General features: G+C 34.1%; 1 protein-coding gene across 1 annotated transcript in view; it reads left to right on the forward strand.

Annotated features, from left to right (window-relative positions):
- The window catches only part of LOC148941584 (folylpolyglutamate synthase, mitochondrial-like), a 50,987-nt gene extending 34,844 nt beyond the window's left edge, over positions 1-16,143 (forward strand). Inside the window, exons 8-10 of the mRNA XM_089104313.1 lie at positions 7,134-7,276; positions 11,134-11,312; positions 15,117-16,143. Of these exons, the coding sequence (XP_088960439.1) occupies positions 7,134-7,276; positions 11,134-11,312; positions 15,117-15,281 (487 nt within the window). The 3' untranslated portion in view covers positions 15,282-16,143. The remainder of the gene's footprint in view (positions 1-7,133; positions 7,277-11,133; positions 11,313-15,116) is intronic.
- The last annotated feature ends 7,270 nt before the right edge of the window (positions 16,144-23,413 follow it).

Consider the following 23,413-nt stretch of genomic DNA (forward strand, 5'->3'; position numbering starts at 1 on the left):
TGATAATAAGGAGGGAACGGAGGACTAAAAGGTACAAAGTCCCGAGGCCGCTCTGAATTACTGTGGTAACTTCATAAATTCGTGATCCAAATATCTGCCAAGAAAATATGATACGCGAGCGAGTTAACAACCACCACGTCTCTATCAAGATTAGTGGCAACAATGGTTATCAATCAATCAGTTTTTTTAAGCAGACCAATCAAATCTTCAGAAACCTTTGCTGAACCCTGCTGGCAGTTTTATAATTTGATTGTTCAAACGGTGTTTTAAAAACTTTGAACTGGTTTCAGTGTTGATGGAAACCCAGTCTTCGCTGAAACATCTGCAGTGACAGGGAATATTCCCGGTTTTATGCTGGGTAAAAAATGTTTTATCCTCAAATTCCACTTTCAGTACTAAGGACGGGGAAATGAATTCTGATTTTTGGAATTGGTTAAATAGAAACTTTCACAATCGCATGTATCTTGAAAATTAGGAAAAAAATCAAGAATTCAATTCCCTGAATGTTTTTATATTTTGTGCTTTCTTTTTTTAATACTTTCATATCCAGTTACGTAGTTTCTGGTAGCAGCGGGTGTCAAAATAAAAAATAAAGATAAAAAAAAATTAAATTTGGGTGAAATTACACAGAAAAGCCAAAAACATTCGGCAGAAAATAGCTTAAAATGCTGTTGCTTTTCTTTGAAAGTTTAGTTGTCTTTGGGAATCAATAGATAATTAAAGTTTAATTTCCTACCGACGAAAAGTATTTTTTTATTTAAGTAATTAGTTCTGTTTATGTATTTTCGTGGCTCAAAGTGGCAACACTGATAAAAAGTGTTTCAACCCTAAAAACTTAATAATTTTGAAATAACCAAAAGAAAAATAATAGAAAATCATTGTTTTTAGGTATAAATAGAACTAAAAATCTTCAAGGACAAAATATATTTTTAGTTTCAATTTCATTGGTACTTTGAATATTTTTACGTAAATCCCTCTTTGGGGCCTCACTGCTTCTCCGTACCAACGTGTGAAAAGTAGAACTAAAACTACATTGTTTTACCTTAAACTTTATTTACCTTAAAGGTTTTCCTTAAAAATTAGTTTAACCCTCCCCCCTCCCTCTGGGTAGTAAAACTCTCAATTTTTCTTTCTCAGTTTTGCACCTTCTTCTAACTTAAAGAAGCGTAGCCTATAGCTCTGGCATCGCTAAACAGCTATACCAACATGAAAGTCTATGTGCGAAGAGGAAATCTATAATTGTGGCTTAACTGCATATGGTTATATCCCAAGTTTGAATAATGTGCATCTTTTTGTATGAAGTCTTTCTGGGAGTTCATTTCCTAGCTAATCTTTCTTACGAGTGGTGTTCGCGATCAGATTCAATCCTCCTGGAATTATTCTTTGTTCCTAGACTTCTTCTGTCTGGCTCGATCATCGCTCTGTAGGAGTTCTGTTGTGGGAAGTGACTGCCCGCTTTATGCTGGGGCTATAAAGCTTACTTGCCGCCACTCAAGATCCAGAGTATGACGTTAGTTAGGTGAAGAAAAGTGTTTAGGAAAAAGAGGCTTGTCTCTGCATTCGAGCATAATTCCTATCTTTGTTGCGAAGCCTACGCTTCGAGAACAAGTTTCTTCACTTGGTAAAACGCGTCTCTTAGCTTCGTAGGACCGATATTGTATACTGAACTATATGAAGCCAGAGCCTTATCAGATGCTCAATGGTTACCACTTTAATATTAATAAAAATTTTAACTCGTAGTAGGTGCGTTTAAATATCTTTCCATCAAGTTTTTGAGAACCTGGAACAATGGACTCATGCAGAGAGGACCCCCCCCCTGTAATACTGAATTGTTCTGTATTTTTGGGCAGTTATTATTCAAATTAGAAAAAAAATTATTGCTGCCTCTAAAAAGGTTAGAACTGGCCCCTCCCGTGAAGAAAATATGCGTACGTGCCTGCCTGACATATGCCCGTTTGTTCTGCTGTGAACGATATAAATATAAATGAACAATATTTTATATAAATATACCCGTATGTATAAAAATTATACAGATCAACTATGAATCAACTAAGGGTTTATACAATTTTCCTGCAATTTTCTTTTTGTCTTTTTCATATAGTTTTGAAACTCCCATTTCTGGTTCCTTTTTTGCTTATCTGTTGATTGATCTTGAGCTGCGTGTCCATGGTTCTGCGAAGCACGTATTTTGCGAAACAGAAAACGGTGAAACGCATTTATGCTGTATCAGTTTTAGTGAAAATCTTCCAGAAAGGCGTAATATGCAGAATATGAGGCAATCTGGTAGTGTTGTAAAGGTTAGCAAGATAAAAACGGTTGAAACGATGTTCTTTGGAAACAGTTAAAGAATTTGAAGCAGATTTTTGACGAGAAATATGAGAATCAGAAGATTGAATGTGGCGAATAAGGTCGTCGGTCGAGTGGTTTATGTATGAAATAGGGTTTACGGTCTTCATAACAGAGGCAAAAAGGGATGATTAGCCTGTGATGAGTAATCATCAGGGCAATTAAAAAAAACAGAAACTTCTGATATTCCTATGTTGAATCCGAGACCAAGATTACAGTATTCATCAGATAGGAGAGAAAAGAATTCTAAGATGCTCTCAGTAGCCTGACTTAGGTTGAGGGTACCATAAGCATATGAGACATACAGATATGCTGGTGCCATGAATAATGCAAGATGAAGGGCATTTTTCCTTTTGCGTCCAAAATCAAAATTGTTAGGCAGGGTGAAAGAAGACATAGCTTCTTTTGTGTCTCCCTTACGAACGTGATTGTGTCACTTATATAAGCTAGTAGTTAATTAAACATTTCACATCTGTGAAGCTTAGAAATATCATAACTGATACTGTTGTACAGTGGCGTCATTTTATGAAATGTAAAGTAGGGGAAGGGGTCAAAATGCATTTTTCAAAATATGAGATTAAGGGGGGGGGGGGTATTTTTTTCATTTTTTTAGCGAAAATACAAAAACCGCATTTTTCAATGAAAATACCCTGTAAAAGGAGTTTTTCAAAACGTAGGGAGAGGGCCAAATGCCTCCGCCATCGAAAAAACTGTTGCTGTAACTGTCTTCATCGCCTTTTTCCCTGGGTATTTTTATTTGCGTATTATCACAGAGAGGAAATCAATCCGAATTTAGAAGTATTTACAGTGGAAGGCTTTTAATGTCTGAATCTTAGGTAGAGATAAAAGTGTGGGTCCTGAAACTCAATTATCGTGAACGGTAATTGATTATTTATTACTTACTTCGCTCCAAGGTCAATGTATAAATATATGACCCTTTTTTGTTACGCTTCGGACAAGATGCTACGTGCCAACTTTTTGGCTGTAACTTTCTGGAACGAAAATTCTGGGTTGGACTTCACAACAAATTTCAAGTGTTGGCAGTGGGAGAGAATCAAACATACCTCGGACTTTTAACCTTCTCTGTGCGCTGAGTCAGTTTTTGTCCCAAAATTCTCAAAGTGGTATATTTTTTTGGCGAATTTCTTAGCTATTATTTTTGTTCAAACACAAAATTTGTCGCAATTTGTGTTACTATAAATGAAGACCGGAATACGGTAGGGCCTTACAGTCGTAGGGGCCCCTGTTATGTATTATAAGCATTTTAGGGGCTTAACTTGTCGTTATTTCTTAATTTAGACAGAAGTTAATAACTGATACCCACTGATTATTAATGATAATTGTGCTCTGGAGAATGCTTTATCATTTAATGTTTGATTTTGCGAAAATAACGGTTGCAGTACAAATTTTTATATTAAATAGAATGCTCTTTTACATAGCTGCTAAATATTTCCTGTTTGATATTTGCATTTATTAGGCATGACCTGACCTTCCCTCAGCCATTCTGTGGATGTTGCGTTGATTTCATGGGCACCCATAAGGGGGGTGGCGTCATCCCCCCCTGGCTGAATGACGGTGTCATATATTTGTATTAATTAAAAAAAACTTTTTCCACAGAATAAGTTTTCAAAGAAAAGTAGAGCTCTATTAAGTCAAAAATGGGCGGAAATAAAGTCAAATGATCTTCCAAGCGTAAAACTACCACAAATCACTAGCAACAATTAAATGAAACTCAAAACGAGGAAAAATTAACATTACTAGGGCTGACAACCCCTATGCCTTCTCAAAACCAGACCATAACGTAGGCTTTACTGAAAAAACAAAAAACAAATGACTGTGGATTGTCAGTTTGATATACCTATAAACTGAAAACGAAGTGCCGATTAGACCAGGTAAGCCCCCCCCCCACTCTAAAATTCAGCCTATGGGCGCCCATGGTTGGCTTGGTTATTTACTCTTGCCGCTGGACAATCATGCAAGGATACACTTTAATTGAAATCGTTATTCGTTTCAGCAGCAATTTCGGAACTAGTGGATTCCTTGTATGGTCTTATCTTATACTATTGAATTGATTTTTCTTAAATCATGATATTCGTTTTCTAATTCTAAACTCTATACATGGTCCGGTTATCTTCTTTTTTCAATTCTGTGGCCATGCCGACAGTTTTAAGTTTTAGGGGTTTTGTCGTGGAATAGTACCATTTTACGTACCATTTTAATGTATTCTACATCATTTCATGGCATTCGTGTTCTGGGGCTTGGAATACGTAAAATAGCACATGTTTAGGTGAATGGGTTGTTGTATGTAAAGATTTGATTATCCAAGAAAATTCTAGAAAAAGTAAAATTGTTTATCCCAATATTACTTTCTTAGAAGTTAGAGACAAAAATCTGGTTTTGTGGTAATTGTTTTCTCCAGGCTGCGAAGTGGTCACTACTCCTTGTTTTAGGTATATTTGCTCAATGTTCTTCTGTTTTTTTTTGCAGATCCATCAATAAATCGACAAAAACGCCTTGCCTCCTCCCCTACACTTTCATGAATTGGCACCACATGTTTTTGTAGATTTTTATCCACATCGCCATCTCCTGTTGTTTAGTTTTTTATAGTTTTCAATTCTCAGTCGATTGTTCATTTCATTTTTGTTTGTTTTAAGCTTGACTTGCATATTCAATTTAGACTATTCATATGCTGCGAAATGTCAAAGCACATTATGGGGGAACAAGTGTCAAGGTTTTTAACCTACGTGTTTGTGGTGTGTTGTACCCCAAAATCATTGAAGTTGGTAGATTTTAGCATTAGATTAATGTTGAATTTTAGATGTTGAACTGCTCTTCCTAGAAATATAGTAAAGAATACGCTTCAGTTTTCTCGTAGAATCTGGTTTTGTGGTAATTGTTTTATTTTGCCTCAAGAGCAAAACCTTTTTACATTCTATAGTCTTAAGTGTGCTAGTTCCCTACATTCATCAGTTTAACTTTCTTGAAATTCTAATTTGTGAGAACAGTGTCAATATCCTCAATTTCTAGTTTCTCAGAGGATCACCCAAGAACACAACGGGTAGAAGACTTTTAAGTTTTGAATCTGAGAGGCCAAGTCGTAACATTTCCAAATTGAATACTACTACTTCTACAAATAACTCTATGCAGCACCGAGCTTCATTGGATTTTACAATCCCTGCCATCGGTGCTGCTATCCGTTTCGTGGCCAGCGAGTGAAAGCGGGGTTGGGGGCCAGCCATGCTGTGCTTTCGCACTCCCTTCCTGTTTACCTTCCCCAGATTTCTTCAGGTACCCATTTAAAGCTGGGTCTGGGTCGACTCTGGATGAGCTTTCACAGTCGCACCACTGACTCATGTTCCAAACCAAATAACCAGCGACATCAGGCCTCGAAAACTTTTTCCCGGTGGACAAAGGGTTTCAAGCCTAGCGAGCTAAAGACGTGACTAGGACGGCTCCAATAGAAATAACAACTCCACAATATATAAGGAATTAAGCCTGGAACTAAATTCCAGCAACGAGAGTGAGCGATTACCAAAAAATACCTGGGACCAACACAGTTACGAATACTTTTCCTCTATCCCAATCCATTCAAAGCCCTTTGTTTACACCCTCCCAAGAAGTTTCTATTTCCCCTAAATTTTTCCGGACAAAACCCTCCCATCTCGTCCTGGGGTGACCTGCTTATGTTTCGTCCTAGAAAGTTGTCGGACAAGGATGATCTTAGGCAATCTGACATCCTTCATGCACAGAACGTGTCCTAGCCATCTCAACCTTTCTCTCATCATAGCCCTTGAAAGTGATTGGATACATGGAATGCATAGGTAGTATCCAAATTTAATACATATGTAGTATCCTTTCAAAAATTACGATCTAAATTTTATTGTTCCAAAAATAACTGAAAAAAAGAAAACATTTCTCAGAAATGCTATAAGAAATACATTGCTATATTGTGAAACGGTATAATCCCTGAAATTCTATTGCAGTTTGAATCACAGAGAAATCCAGTGTCCTTAAAGATTCATCCAGATCCATTTTCTGACTTTAAAGGGCGAGACGTGTCTGTTTTCTAAAATCGGGGTTACAGTATGGTTGTTCAGTAGTCTAGTTCATACCCTCTAGGAAAATTTTTGGCTTTCTTCTCTCTTTTTTATTTGGCTTTGATCTTTTAGTTGTTTTTTTTTCACAAAAGTCTCCATATGGTCTTTTAAATTGCATCCTGTAAGGCTGTATTTTTTTTTTCAATTTATATTAATGAATCGTGAACTTTTATCGAAAGTAATTTTGTTATTCTACCAAAATATATTTCATTTCCGGATTATTTTTTTGTTGAAATTTGGTAAAAACGTACTAAAATGTGTAAAGTTTTAGATATTTGTGCCGGAGTCGCTTTTTTATGCTAAACAAATATTTTTGTTTTAAAAATTTAAAATTTCAAAATTCACTTATATTTTTTTTTGACAAATCTTGTACAAATGTGCGATGGATACTTGTACCTCAAATGCTTAAACAAAAATCTGAATATTATCTTCAATATTACTTTTATTGCAATTCACACTTGTTCTAGAAATAGATAATTTCCTGCTTAACCTGCTTTTCTCTATAATCAAAGAAAAGATGTTAAAAGTATTTCTTTTAATGCAACTGGCGATTGCTCCCCTGTGAATTTGTCGCATTAGTCTGCTTTCAGAGAGTTTCAGTTTTTCAGCTAAAAGTTTCAGTTTTAATGCAACTGGCAACTGTTCCCTGGATGATCCTGCTTTACGTTTAATGCTTTACTGTACTTTCAGAGAAAAGATATTAAAAGTACTAGTCTTCAATGCAACTGGCGATCGCTCTCCAAGGCAACTACTCTCCTGCCTGGTAGAACATGAGTGGGATTATGTTATATTCACTACAAATGTCCTTGTTCCAGATCAGTCTAGCTCCTCAGGTATTTTTTCCTATAATTTATAAAATGAAAGTCTTATTGTACGAGATTTAGAGTGAAATATGTTTAATAGGTTCAATGAATTGACCTAACACGTGTGTATGACCATGTAGTTGCATAGTGCTCTGCTTAGCAATTGGTGACCAGGGGATCGATCCCTGTTACGGCAAGATTGGGCATCAGTCTTGCTACTTGTCCCTGTAAGAAAGACCCAACAACTGAAATGTGATTGACTTCCTATGCCACAGCAATGGCTCTGAAGGGTCTTTAACCTTTATCCAGTGACAGGAAAAATCTGAAGCAGAAAATACTACTTCCGGGTGAAAACAGGATAAAACCATTCATCAAAAGAGGTCAGAGCTGATGTGCAGTCCCATTTGACGAAAGGTGGCCGCTGCCAACATATCCTTCCCTAATTCCGGACAAATTTACTTTTCCCTAGTCCCCTCCCCCGATGACCTCGCCTCCTTTTGCTTAAAAAATCAATAAAATTTTTCCAAAGAAAGATGGAGAAAAACTTTTTTCGCATGCATAGTTTACATGTTAAATAAATGAATCTCCTCCCCCCCCCATTTTATTGCTTATTGTGTAATGTTTATCTTATAAGTTTGAATTGTCTTTTTACAGCCTTTTTTTTTTACTGAAATGTTTTTTTTCTTTTTTTTACTCAACAAAATAAATTGTCATTAAATGAAGAAAATATGTATGGAAAGAAGAACAAAAATCTAGCCTTTGAAAAGGAAAAAAAAACAGTGCAAATGTTTCTGTCTATACCTCCGCTCATCCATCCTCAATGTAGAAATAGAAAAAAATGAATCCAACAGTAAAAAACAACTACCAAAATGAAAGAGACCCTTTCTGTGTAACAGAGGGCAATTAAATAAAAAATCGATGTTCAATGATAATCTAAGGTGCTAAATCTGAGCTCATATAATTTAATGCACATTTGAAAGCCAATCGCTAACCAGGTCCGGTATCATATGACATTTCATTAGGTTGCGAAATGTTACAACATTAAAAGATTTATTCAGTGGCGTAATCTCGTCAAAATCTATGAGGGGGGGGGGGGCAAAGATGGAGCCAATTCTCCCAAATCAAGTGAAAATGGCAGTGAAAACTGAAAAATTTCCATATATTATCATAAAGGCAAAGATATACTAAAGAAAACTGACCTGTTTCTCTGGATACTTGAATTATGCAGGCTTATCTTAGCTTTGACAATATTTTTTGCAGAAACAAAATTTTAGGTGCTGGGGCAAACTTGGGTCTGGATGGGGCAGTCGCCCCCTGCCCCATAGAAAATTACGCCCCTGGATTTATTATAAAATAGTTAAAAAATGACTTTATTATAAATTGAGCTCGAGTAATTTTCTCCTGTATCTCTATTAAGGGCTAATTTTTTATGCTTATATTTCTTAATTTTGACAGGCCTCTGAAAATTTTGCATTTGACCCTTAAAGGGGTCAATAATGGGGGTGTTTTCAAAGTTAAAGTAAGGGGCGTGGATTATTGTACACTTGCTGGGATAAGGCGGAATCAAAATTCTCGGCCTTTGGCATAACTTCACTGCTTTTTCAAATTTCGATTTGTGGTCCAACAACCTCTCTCCCAGGTGTTGGTGGGTCCATCCAATATAGAATCGGTCGTAAGAACAGGGACTCCTATTAACACCACTATCCAGAATGGGGCTGGTTTTATCTTTGCCTCAGTTGAAAAAATTCAGTATTTTATTTGGTTTTTTGAATGCAAAGTTCAGTTTATGTCTTTTTCAAATTTTTCCCAATTGATCGCCCAACTTTTGCTCAAAGAGAAATACAAATGTCTATCGTTATATGTGAAGCCTCTCCATAATCCCAAACAGAAAAATGAAGTTTCTTCCCTAGAAACACACTCACCTCAGAAACAAGGCTTCAGAGGAAAAGTCTTCAGACCTAAGATTTACCGTTTAAAATGTTACAAAAAAAAAGGTGAAAGGGTAGTACCTAATGGTAGACCCATAATCTACGTAAAAAATTATTTATTGTGTCAGAAGCATAATGAAAAATCTTTGCAAAGGTGAACAAGATGTATATCGATTTATATATCTAACATTTGTAGTAATTTGTAGTCCCTTAGCCGTGCCATATCAGAAAATTTACCCCTCAAAGAACACTTGAAGACGATGTAGACAATTATTAAGCTGATACCGTTTTATAAACTGGATTATAGGTATTCAAAATGTTTGATCTCTTTTCTCGAAATGAGTCTATGAGTAGTGTAAAAAAACAAAAAACAAAAAAAAACATGAAATTAAATTTTCCTCTTTTCCCGTTCTCCTGTGAAAGTTACGTCTTCTAACATTTTGAAATACAACAGCCAAAATCTATCATAAACTAGTTAATTGTGTGCATTTTATATACACTAGAAGTACAAACATTTTGTTAGTTTACAAAGGTGTTTACACTTCTTCTTGGTATGGCTGAAAACTGAAGAATGTTGCTCTCTTTCCATAAACATTTTATGAAATCAGATTAAAACTTTTGGGGGCTTGAAACTGCGTCAAAGCACAAAAAAGCTGGCTATGAAGTTTTACTCTAAAAAAAAAAAGTTTCAGTAAACGGATATATTTCTTGCCGTAAGTTTATTTATTTGAAGAAAAAATCTCTATAGAACCCAAGAAACATTGAAGAAGAACTTAAAGGGGTATATGATGGAAGACTTCATTGCAAGGATTGCAATATCCAAATTCTTCCATGAGAACCGAGGAAACCCTAATTAAGCCTCGAGTGAAATAGTTTAAGTAAGTGAGAGAGATAAATTTATAGGAAAATCTTGAAAAATCCTTATTTCGTAGTAAAATATATAAGACACAGATATAGAAACACTAAGAGTTTATTAGAAAAGAAGAGAACTTCTTCTTAATTTAAGTTGTTTTATTAGAATTGAAACTTCAATATTTATAGTTCATATTTTCACAATTCCTGGTCAATTCTTGTTCTTGTTTTAGCTAGTAGTAAAATACCATTTTTATTGAAGAAAAGCAAGCATTCTAACTAATATGGTAAGGCGAACATGTTCCTACTTGAAAGAATATTATATTATTACAGAATTGAGGGTTTTACTCCTTTCCTAGGATTTAAAATAATAAAAAATTAAGAATCAGGAAGGAACATATTAGACTTATTTTCTATAACTGTCAAATAATCATCAGTAAAGCTAAACCCCAACTAAGTAGTCTTTGTCTTTGCATCTGTATATGAAACCTGTCCCCCTTTTGTTTGCCAAATAAACCAGAGCGGAAATTTAATATTTCTAAAAACGAGTAAATCGATTTTCACAAGTAAGAAATGAGGTTTTAACCCCCCCCCGCCCTTTGAAGGTGGATTACCGGAATTACTTATCTAAGCAAAGTCCGTATTGAATCTAAACGAAAAGAACAATTCTTACAAAACCATGATCAGGATGTAAAGGTAAAGGATACGGCACTAGACCCTAAAAGTCTAAACTGGTGGTGCTGATCTCCGTTCCGAGGCCCTACAGCCAGGAAGTACAATAGGGGGCTGGGGGCCAGCCATCCTGTGCTTTCGCACACCCTTCCTGCTTACCTTCCCTAGATTTCTCCAGGTACCCATTTAGAGCTGGGTCGACTCTAGCTGAGCTTACAGAGTCACACCATTGACTCCATCCTAAGCCAAATGACCGATCATATCAGGAATTGGACCCCGTCCCTCGGACAAAGGATTCCAAACCCAGCTTGCCAAACACTCAGCTAGGACATGATCAGGATCGGCATAGTTTCGCACGTGTCGCTTAATTGAAAACAAGTTTGCTTATTTTTGGATAGAATGTTGGGTTAACTAAACATCTTTTCCCATTTTCAGATATAACCAATTTTCAAGTATCTCGAGAAAGCCAACTACGCCGCTTAGAACAAAATAAAGTGGCCTGGGTGGAACTTCTAAACACTGAACCTGCAAAATCATCTACTCTCATGTTTGAATATATTTCTGATGTTTTAAGCTGGATATCAGAAAAAGAACGAAACGGAAATTTTGAACAGGTTACGTTTTTATTCATTTTTAATTTGCTTACTTTTGAACGAGAATGTAAGAATAACTGTTTTTAAGCAAACAAAACAACATGACAAAACAACACAAAACAACATTGACAAACAAAACAAAACAACAAACAAAACATACATGACAAACAAAACAAAACAACATGAAACAAAACAATATCGATTTTTTATTTTTCATTTGTTTATTTTCGTTTGTTTTTTAAAGGAAAGGTAGCGGTGTACAAGAAAAGAAAAATTAATTTAAGAAATTTTTAACTCGCGATTAATTTATGTTATTTGATTTGACTGGTATAACACAAATTGTTATGTGAAATTTGTGTGAAGTTCCTCCACGTTCCTAGACTAAGCTTGCTGAAGGATATCGTAAAGTGCACATCAGGAAAGAAATAAAATGAACAGTTTCATCAGGCCACATTTTTTAATTATTTATTGTTATTACTGCTATAATTGCCAACATACTTGACCTTGAACTTCACTATATTGAATTACAATGCTATATATAAATTTAAACAAAGGATACTGAGAGTATAAATTTATGAGAGTATAAAGGTCGAGAAAATAAGTGCCCATTTTGGCTCACACGATTACGTTTTTTTTTTTCTGATAGAAAACAGCTCGTGAAAAATGGAAATAGTAAGAAATGTAGAACCGTTCAGCTGAATTGGTTCATTTCAGGCTTTAAAATGCAGACGGTGGAACCAGAAACATAGAATTGAGCTAAAGACTTTTTTGACGGATGTGTTTTTCATCGGCTCAGTGGAAGCATTTCAACGTAGTCGTCAAAATGTCATGATCCATGAATTTGCAACAAAATGAAAGAAATAGCGCGAGAAACATAAAAGCATCCGTTTTTTGCGCGAAAACGCAACTGTATGTAGCGAAAGTGTTCTGTCGCGTGATTTGGCCATAAATGAATTAAAGTCAAATGTGAGAGTTTTCCTTCATTTTGGCCGATTTTGGCACTGAGTACGGGTAAAGAAGAAGTTTTTGTTAGAAATCAGTGAGGGATTATTGATCGAAGGGAGTAAAATTGACTAAGAAAAACCGAATTTGTTAGGGGGTTAAGGTAGTTCAATTCAAGAATAGTTCACCTGCTTTGTATTATTGAGTGTCGATGAATACCAACCAGCCAAAAGCTTGTCTCAAAACTGCCTTGATATTGATACTGTAACAGACTAACTGCTTCTTCAAACAGCGGAGATTAGATTGGTCAATTGGCTTTTGGATGTTCACAAAAGAGTATGCGTTTATTTTCTTATTTAAAAATTTTTTTTTTTTTTTTTTTTTTGCTTAAAGAAAAGCGAATTTATCTCAGTGTAGAGATTGAATGTCACTAACTTTCATTGAGTAGGTTTCATTTACAATGGCACGGACCCATCCTGACTCGTCAAAAATGGCTCAAAGTTTCGGACAACAGTGGCACAGTCCTATTCATATGTTTTGAGAATGACTCTAATTTTAGGATTACTGTGGAACAACCTACGAATGTCACACCTAACCACCTAACACACTACCGATGAATATGAGACCGCTTATCTGAGCTATTTATTCTAAATAAAATCCAGGTGATTGCAAATTAATTCTATCGTCGAATCAGACAATTGAGAACAATCTTATTTATTTATTACATGTTTCCATGATGCAAGGAATAGATCCCCTTCATCCAGCTTTATGCTTTGCAAATATTTCTCTTACTTTGAACTTTGAATATGAGTGCTGTAAACAACTAAAATGAACTGATTAAGAATTAAGTTAATTTGAGGGTGTACTCAGCATATTTTTCAGTTAAATACCCTTTAATAAAGGAAGAGTGAAGTTACCTGACAGTAATATTACTAGGCAACCTTGTAAGGAAGGAAATATATATCAATTTTATGGCGTTTATTCTATTTATATCTCCTGTCAGAAATACCAAGGATTCAATCGACCTTATTCTTGAACCGAAAATCAGGTCAAACTTACATAAACTACAAAAAATGATAATTAAATAAGTAGTACCTCAACTTAATATAGTGGATGGCAAATATGTCTTTACCTACAATTTGTTAAATACGTATAACAATTTAAATAACTCAAACTATACCTGTTTTCATGACATATTCTTTCAATACTTAATTACATATTTAATATTTAAGATGTTGTTCCTATGAGATATTATCTCATTCTTACATATCAGACATGAACAAAGGAATTTTCCAGGGGGGGGGGGATCTTAACAATAAACAATACATCTTATTCGGTAATTCAAAATGCGCCAAGATATTGAAGAGAATTTAAGATTTCAGGACGAGGAGAATCCCCCCCCCTTCCTGTGTATTTTCATGTTAAATTTATCTTTAATAAGCAATTATTCATTGATTTTAGTCATTGCTATAGCTACAGCTTTCATGAAATGAAAATTTTAGGAAAACCTCATGAAAATCTCCAACAAAGTTCAAACACCATCCGCTTATGTTGAAACAGAGCAATAACAATAAACGCATTTTCTTAATGGTGTTTCTGTTTGGGCCTTTTCAGCTACGGCATTTACTAGAAAGGCCATTTGCAACATTTAAGAAACTAGACTACGAAAGTTCCATAAAATTAAACGGTGAACCCATGTTCATGAAGGTTCCAGTTTGATTTTCGTAGTTCATAGAGGAGCATCGGATTAGAGGCAATATTGCCCCCAAATGACGCCTCCAAGATAGGGTTAAGCAAACAAAAGCATCTAATCGCTTTTGAAGATTTCAACAATCAGTTAAACAGAAGCCATAACTAAATACCAAATTAAAACTATACAGATGCACGCAATATGCCATAGAATCCATAGGTGGGTTGAATTGTATGCACAACCAAGAGAAGGATACATAACGCACTCTGAAAACTAAAAACCCCCTAGTCTGGACCAAAAAAAAAACAGAATACGAACATTCGAACGTATTTGCTTAGTTGGGGGCTTTATAAAGCAAATATCCCACCTCAGGGTTGACAGTTGCCCAAGAAAAAAGGAGACAAAATAACTTAAAACAAAACCTAATTATGATCTTTATTTACCCTTTTTCGCCAAATTCAGCACTGCTTGAAAAAAACAAAACAAAAAAAAACATACTCTCTTGTGAACATCCAAAAGCCAATTGAGCAATCTGATCTCCGCTGTTTGAAGAAGCAGTTAGTCTGTTACAGTGTCAATAGCACCAAAACGCAGTTTTGAGACAAACTTTTGGCTGTTTGGTATTAATCGACACTCAATTATATAAAGCAGGTGAACTATTCTTGAATTAAACTACCCTACAAAGGTGCAAACCAGTTATCATAACCCCCTAACAAATTCAGTTTTCTTTAGTCAATTTTCCTCCTTCGGCCTAAAACCCATCACTCTTTTTCAACAAAACTTCTTCTGCCGTATACCTTTTCCTTGTAAATAGTCGATATGTTAAACAAGCAAATCTCCTCTCCCTGTTTGTTTTTACCACTTATTTTGTAATCTTTTTCTCTTTCAAATTTGCAGTTTCTATTTTATAGTCTTTTATAGTGTTGTTTTTTTTTTGGTCTAACCAACCTCATTAATTTTTTTTTTTTTTTTTTTTTTTTTTTTTTTTTTTTTTTTTTGTATGTGCGTCTGTGTGTGTGTGTTTATTTTAACTAAGGTTGTGATAGCTGTGTCTCCAAAACAAACTTTATCCTTTTGACATTCGACATGTTAATATTATAGAATTAGGGGACTACCACAGATCCCTGAAAATATTCTGAAATATGAAGATTTAATTAAACATTAAATGAACTTGGAATTTCTTTTGATTTTAGATTCAAGTTCTTGTTACCGGCTCCTTACATCTTGTTGGTGGTCTATTGTCTGGTATTCAGCCAGATATAACAGAAGAAGATGAATCTGGATCATTCAAAATTTTGAATTCTCATTATAAGCATTTGTGGGATCTTCGGGAAAATAGCTCCCCGGGAACTCCTTAATCATGGAAAAGGGGAAGAATAATAGGTCTGATATAGCATAATTCTGAGTTTGTTGGGGATATAGTGCCTTAGAAACTAGTTTGCAATCATATTATTGAAAGAACGTTATTTGACTGTCACATTTTTGCTTCTATTCCTCCTGCCATTTTTTTCTATCGAATTTATATATTTTTGTATCTGAAAAGTAGTTTGAATTTTATTTTTGTTTCATAGATGTTTCTTCTAATCAAAGATCTTGTATTATTGGACGTATCAGTCGTTTTATTCTAATTATTTTTAAAGTAATTTTATTTAAAGATGCATTGATTTTTAAATAATTTGATTTTATTTTTGATTTTTGATTTAAAATTAAATTTGTTTATTTAATTGATTTTATTAAATGTCGACAGCCGCAAGTTCAATTATAAATGCAATGCGACAAGTACCAGGACTATTTTTAACAGAAACTTTTGACCTATTTTGACTTATTTAAAAAAATACTCAATAGGTGCCAGTGAACCGGAGTATGGTACATTTTTGTTTTATTTTTTGTTGCTTTTGTGTTGTAAAACTATTAGAACAGTAGGTCCAGACCACTGTATATAAATAATAGACAGTAGGGTCATTCCCTATCTCAACCATTCTACAAAGCCGGACCGAGATACAAGTGCTCCGGAGAACGTATAAACATAAGCGACATTAGATTTTTTCACGGGTAGACAACTCAGATTTCTCTTGAACGCGAAACTTGGCTTCACCTTTGTAACAATAAATTTTAAATAATATAATTTCAAATTAATTTATTCCAATACATATATAAAAATCGGTAATTAGTAGTGCAATGTTATTATTAGATGTTTTTAGAAATTACAAGTAGGTTTCGAAATCTGATTGGTTTCAACTTTCAATGGCATCTTGAGAAAGTTTCTGTGAAAATACGTGTTCCAGGGTTCTCATTTGATCTACCATCAGCGATCCAATGGATGAGGACGTACGAGTGTATGGGGGGAGCTTTTATACGCACCAAGACTACAGTAGCCAAACATTACTGAGTCTTGATCCTACTGTCTGTTATTTATACAGTGGCCCAGGCCTTAATCTATCTATGGTTTTTGAAAACGTCATGCTTGCCGTCCATGAAGAAAAGATTTAAGGTCGCCAGAAATAGCTTTATTTAGTGTCTAGTAATATTAGGTCTTTGCTTCTGACTGTATTCTGTCAAATTTCATTTTTATATAGGTAATGTGTATGTAAGGCTTTGCTTGTGAAGGCCCTGCTGGACTTAGGCGTGATAGGTGTTGCCCTGACTCCAAATCTTTTGCCAAATATGGTTGAAAGATTACAGATTTATCTCTTGAAGTGCTGTTGTCACTGGCTAATCCTTATGTGTTGTTTAGATTGAATGTCCATGCAGTTATCTATACTCCAAGATTAGTGGCATGATATTAAGGAATTGCTGGAGTTTTGAATTTTATCATAGACAAGCTTATAGAAATCCAGGTATAATTTATTTTGTTGTGAAAATCAGGTATAGTTTAGGATTATGCTTTTCTAAACTTACTAAAAAGAGACTTTGTATAAAAATATTGGATTATATCTAAACAATCGTATGAATTTAAATATTCTTTAGGGGAGGGAGAGGAGGCCACCTCTCCTGTTACCTACCCGCTCCTCTTTTATTTAGTATAGCATTTGTTTGTATTTTATTTTTGTTAATTCATATACTTACCGCGATTTTGTTTTAGCCTAATTGATATTACATTATCATAACTTTGCAGAACAATACTCTTAAATGAAAACACGGATTCTAGGGGGAATGAGTGCCATATCCTGCTATAAAAAACTCTAAAAGATTTTATGAGGGTTATTACAGTCTCATGAAAAAAGATGCTAAAGATTTTTTTTTGCTTTCGTGTTATTTTTTATGTTGCATTTGTTCCCTTTTGCAGGGATGTGACGGTACGTACTATGAACTGAACTTAATATCCGAAGGTATACATAATTTTTGATACAGTACATGGGTTTAGCTAATCAAAAATTCTAGAGGGGCTGTAATGGCGTAGGTTATTTTATATGAACTAAAAATAAGACATAAAGTCCCTGGCCTCAAGTCTCTGGCCTCAGCGGTGTAAAATAAATGTATGCCAATTTTCAAGAAGATTTTGTAGCGTTCAATTTTGTAAAACTTGGCGAAAAAAATACTTTTTTTAATGGTAAATCTGTTTTTCTTTAAAATAAAGAAATCACATGCTTGAAATACTACAAAAAATTAACTGATTATTAGTTAACATGATACGCAAGATGTATATTATATTAAACAACTTTGAACCGTGGAATAAACAGTGGTGTCATTTTAACAGCATTTAGAGGAAGAAAATTGTGATCACAAATTTTGTGATCACAATTTTTTGAAAATGTGATCACAATTTTGATCAGCATTTAGAGGAAGAAAATTGTGATCACAACTATAATAAGGATGTGTTATCCTCCTAAACAATCTATGCATCTATGAATTAGCATAAAGTTTTAGCTAAAATTTGGTTGTAGTCATTCAAAAAGGTTCATGTCACAAAATCTTAGTTTTATTATAGGCGATTAAAAGATGTCCTTCTCTGTCTAAAATAATTACTAATAAAGAAAACCTTACCACATATCACTGACTTACATTCCTTTAATGTTGTTTCGAAAGTGCTTTGAAATTCTACCTCGTTTAGCTTGTTAAAAATGGTTTCAATTTTTTGTTTTATTCTAATTCAAAATATCTTGCTTTTTAAAAAATTGCAGAAAAAATTGTTTGTTATTTAGAAAAATGAATGGAAAAAATTTGAAAAGTCAAGTTAATTTGGCAAAAAAAAAAAGCAAAAAACAAACGATGAAACTTGTATTAAATTTAAGGTGCCTATAAAGGAACATTTAAAGAAGCTTTGCTGATTAGAAAACTGTAATATATTGGTTGTTTTAGTTGTTATTTTGGGCTGAGGGTGACAACATGTAGTCACCTACTGACAAGTAGTTATTTGCACAAAGGATAATTTACTAGGTATCATGCATACGGCAACAACAATTTGATGCAAAAGGCTGTCTTTTCGGGCTATTAAGAAAAAGGGATACAATTTGGGGAAGACGAAACCTTTTCAAGGAGGCACACTTGTGCCTCTATAAAGAGGCGACCCACCACAATGTTAAGCGATTTCAGGTCCTAGAGGCCGCAGAGAGACGGCGGTGATCGCATTTTGTAGCCCAAGCTCAAACTAAGAAACTTGCAAAATTTCATCCTCCTCCGACTTTATCTTCATGGGGTAAACTGGGCCGGAAGTTTCGACCCTCCCACCACAGCCCCCCTTTAACGTTGTCCGATTGGGCTGAAATTTAGAGGTTTAGCTTTCCTAGGGCCCGGGAGCTTATCCTCGAAATTTCAGCTCAATCCGATCACTCCTTCCCTGTTTTCAAAAAACCAAATATAGCCACTTAAAATTCATTTCTTTTTTTTTCTTAGCCACGCCTACAGGCCACAGTTGGCAACGGATCCGGGTGAATGAGGACTCATTCGAAGTAGAATTCGATCTCTTAGGGCCTTTTGGTATTTTCAGACCGAAAAATTATCCCCCGAATTTACATTTACGAAAAACCTCGTTTTCCTATAATAGCCCATGTTAATTTTTCCCACCACAACTCCCCTTTAACGTTGTTTGATCGGGCTGAAAATTTAGAGGATAAGCTTTCCTGGGGCCTGGGAGCTTATCCTCGAAATTTCAGCTCAATCTGATCACTCCTTCCCTGTTTTCCAAAAACCAAATATCAAGTTTTGCTTGCATCAAAAAGATTCCCCTTACTAAAAAACAGTTACAATTATGTCTCTTTAGTGCAGCGGTTGAAACTCCTGGCTGTCAGGCGGTAAACCTGGGTTTGATTCACAGTTAGATAAAATTTTTTATTTACTGAATTTAAATTTTAAAAAAGAAACTCAGTTTCTTTTTTTAATTGTTTGAAAAAAATTAAGTTTTCTAAAGAGTTAAAGAGGCTGAGTTACAAGGTCGACTCTTAAAACACCCTGTAGAGAGAGAAAAGAATAATACACAATCATCTAACAGTTAGTCAAGCAATAACAAGTAATAAACTGTACAAAAACGTGCAGAAATTATTTGAAAAAAACTACGTTTTCTAAAGAGTTAAAGAGGCTGAGTTACAAGGTCGAACCTTAAAACGTACAGGGATTAGGAGGCACAGTTGGGGGGGCTGCCGCCCCCAAAACCCCCCGCTTTCGCAGCCTGTAAATAAAAAAAAAAGTTTTTTAAAGTGAAAGTAAGGAGCGACATTAAATCTTAAAACGATCAGAAATTATTCCGTATATGAACGGGGCTGTGCCCTCCTCAACGCCTCGCTCTTTACGCTAAATTTTTTATTTTTTAAAAAAAAGAGTTGTTATAAAGTCAAACTTTAGCGTAAAGAGCGAGGCGTTGAGGAGGGCACAGCCCCTTTCATATACGGAATAATTTCTAATCGTTTTAAGATTTAATGTCGCTCCTTACTTTCACTTTAAAAAACTTTTTTTTATTTACAGGCTGCGAAAGCGGGGGTTTGGGGGCGGCAGCCCCCCAACTGTGCCTCCTAATCCCTGTACGTTTTAAGGTTCGACCTTGTAACTCAGCCTCTTTAACTCTTTAGAAAACGTAGTTTTTTTCAAATAATTTGTATCTTAAGAATCAAAATAAAATGTTGGAAATCGGTTTGAACCAGTCAATAAATGTATTGATTTTAATTATTCGTAGGTCTTGATTTAGCTGTAACAACCCCTTCGCCCAAAATGCCCTTCTAACAGAAATTCTGGAAATCATTATTTATTTTCAATTATTCTTTTTGTTCAAGTTGTAGAAAAGACGAGGTAAAAAAAAAAAGCTCATCCAGTGTCTAAATACCCCAAGAACCATAACTCTGGGGGTATGCCTACCACTGTTGACAACACACATCTAAAAATTTAACTAATTCAGCTGAAGAATTAGACTGTATTTCTATCCATTTCTCCTTTTTTTAAACTTTTTTATCCTTCTTTTGAATAACACCTCTAAGTTCTCGACAGAATTTTCCAATGTGGCGGAACCTTGCTGAACCGTTTTTTTGGTAGAATTTGAGTGTGAGATATAAATATTCGAAGTACGGAAAAAATGTTATAAATGTCAAATAACAATTGACGGTTTTTGCTGCTTTTTATGTATCTATTTGAACCTTAACTTTTATTCGCAATATTTTTTCCCACTTCAGTTTAAATTGCGCATTTGAGCTGTTAACATTTTAATATTTTATTCTCAAACTATATAACAAATCTTATGCTTTAACAGATTTAAAGATGTTTACATTTAAATCTGTATTATATATTATATTATATTATATATATATATATATATATATATATATATATATATATATATATATATATATATATATATATATATATATATATATATATATATATATATATATATATATATATATATATATATATATATATATATATATATATATATATATTAAAAATAATAATATACAATATTAAAAAATAATAACAATATTAAAAATAATAATAAAAATAATAATTTACTTTCGACCTGCTAAAGTAACAAAAGCGGAGTATAAATAGAAGAAAAAACAAAAAATGCATACAAAGCGACTAAATACACAGTAATGCACAATAAAACAGCAAATACACAGTAAATGTATATGTATATATACATTTTTTTTTAAAACATTTCTTCGTTCACTGGATTTGACATTTGCCTTAAAAAAAATCAGTTCAAATACGATTTATTTGCTTCTTTAGCTTTAAAACCCATCAATGGTGAATAGAACTGCCAGAAAAAGTAAAAAAAGGGCGGGCAACTTGGCCTCAAAAAGCCGTAATGAAGACATTGCCCTACAAATGCTAGCTTGATCAATTCCAAAGGAGTTTGTTGTCATGCAATAACAAACTAGACTCTCAAAACCCGCTAAATGCCAAACCTGCTGATCTAAAAGTAAAGTAAGTTTTGACTCTAAATATATTTACTATCTGAATGATCCCGATTAACGATCTTCTATGTGTTAACAGTTATATTTCAGTGTGCCACAAATAATGTTTGTCACCAGTTAGTAGTACTAAGGGAGATGGTGATTAACGTTTGACTTTGGTGGGACTGGAACCCATGGACTCCTGACTACTATACAAGTAACTCCAGTTTTTTAATGTATTTAAAATATGTGTGTTTTTACAAAATTGAAAACGTTTTTACAGTGTTCCTGAAGTTACCAGTACAGGAAACTGGTTATAGTTACCATTATAGAAAGTTTTCTTTACAAGTATTGCTTTATATATGTTGTATGGCATTAAAAAGGGTTGTTTTCTTTAAAGCGAGGAACAAAGTGTTGTATAGTTCTTTGTATTTTTGAAGGTCTGCCTTTGTACTCTAATACAAACATTTGTATTCAAAACTCCTCTGTTTCTTTTATTCTAGCAATAGCTAAGTATTTAAATTCAATAAAAAAAAAATCGGTATTAGTGGGAGTTGGATCCACACGCCGAAGGAAAAAACATTGAACTTTCATAGCGTCTTAGCGTAACTTTATTGTTTGGGACAAACAAATCATTACGTGGAAATGAAATCTGAAGATCTCTATAAAATTGGGGGACAGATCAAACGCTATTAGAATGACATCAAAATAATTTTCAAAATATGATGTGTTCTGAAATTATCTGAGGTGAGGAATTAAGCACAAAGAACAATATTTGTTCTTCTTGCAGTGCAAAACATTGAAAAATACTTATGTATCAAAAATAAACTTTTTCTTTTTTAAAACTTGAGCATGGCCTGGGTACGTTTATTCATTCGGAAAATAACTTTTAAACCTTAGAGTTCCAAAATCCAAAAGTTGTTTTCCAAACGTATGTTGTTTTTAATCGTATTTTCCTGTCAAACTTATCATTTAAGAATACTTTAAGAAATAGTATTTGAGATATAAAGTAAACGTTATTTTGAGTCACTTTATTACTATGGGGTGTACATCAGCTTTCAGGAGGCACTGGGGATTAGCTCTATCATTTTAAATTAAAACGCAATAAAATGACTTAATATATCCATTAAACAAAAAACAATTATGACGAAGTTTACTTATGGGTATATATTCCCCTTCACCTCCCTCAATGATGCTAAATTTATTAACATCTTATGAATCCGGCCACGAGTGCGAATATCAGTGATTCGGAGAATGCATACGGGGAAGTATCAATACTGACATATTCGCAAGGCCAGAAAATTTCAAAGAGAAAGGATACACTTATATAACAAAATTGATAACAAAATAATTTTTTTTATTGTTTCCCTAATCTGAAAAAAAATATTTCAGAGTTCAAAAACTGTGAAACTATGATATTTGATTGTATCAAGTATCGATATAAACGAACGAACTAGTAAATTCGCCCTAAAAGATTTAGGAGCATAGACATATTATTTTAAATAGACTATGGGCAGCATGTGTTACCGTGAGCCCCTTGCTTGTTTTCTTCCACGGAACCAATGAAGATATTCGTTAGGTGTTATAAGCCTGGAGCAGGCAAAATTGTGTTTAGGTCAGCTTCTTTATTATCCTCTCGCATATTGCAGTACTTTCATATTATATTAGCTGGTATCTATTCAAGTAACCCGTGTTCTTTCGAATAATTTTATTTGTAAGTTATGAAAAAAATATTGCTCAATTTTTGAGTCTTCAGCCTGAAATGCACATTGTGTTTAAAAAGCATTGTTTTGAAATGCACATGAAAAAAATATTGCTCAATTTTTTAGTCTTCAGCCTGAAATACACATTGTTTTTAAAAAGCATTGTTTTGAAATGCACATGAAAAAAATATTGCTCAATTTTTGAGTCTTCAGCCTGAAATGCACATTGTTTTTAAAAAGCATTGTTTTGAAATGCACATGAAAAAAATATTGCTTAATTTTTGAGTCTTCAGCCTGAAATGCACATTGTTTTTAAAAAGCATTGTTTTGAAATGCACATGAAAAAAATATTGCTCAATTTTTGAGTCTTCAGCCAGAAATGCACATTGTTTTTAAAAAGCATTGTTTTGAAATGCACATGAAAAAAATATTGCTTAATTTTTGAGTCTTCAGCCTGAAATGCACATT

Source organism: Artemia sp. Qi Xiang Cuo, chromosome 18, assembly GCF_049724085.1.
Source record: "Artemia sp. Qi Xiang Cuo chromosome 18, ASM4972408v1, whole genome shotgun sequence".
In the NCBI taxonomy this organism is placed as follows: Eukaryota; Metazoa; Arthropoda; class Branchiopoda; order Anostraca; family Artemiidae; genus Artemia; species Artemia sp. Qi Xiang Cuo.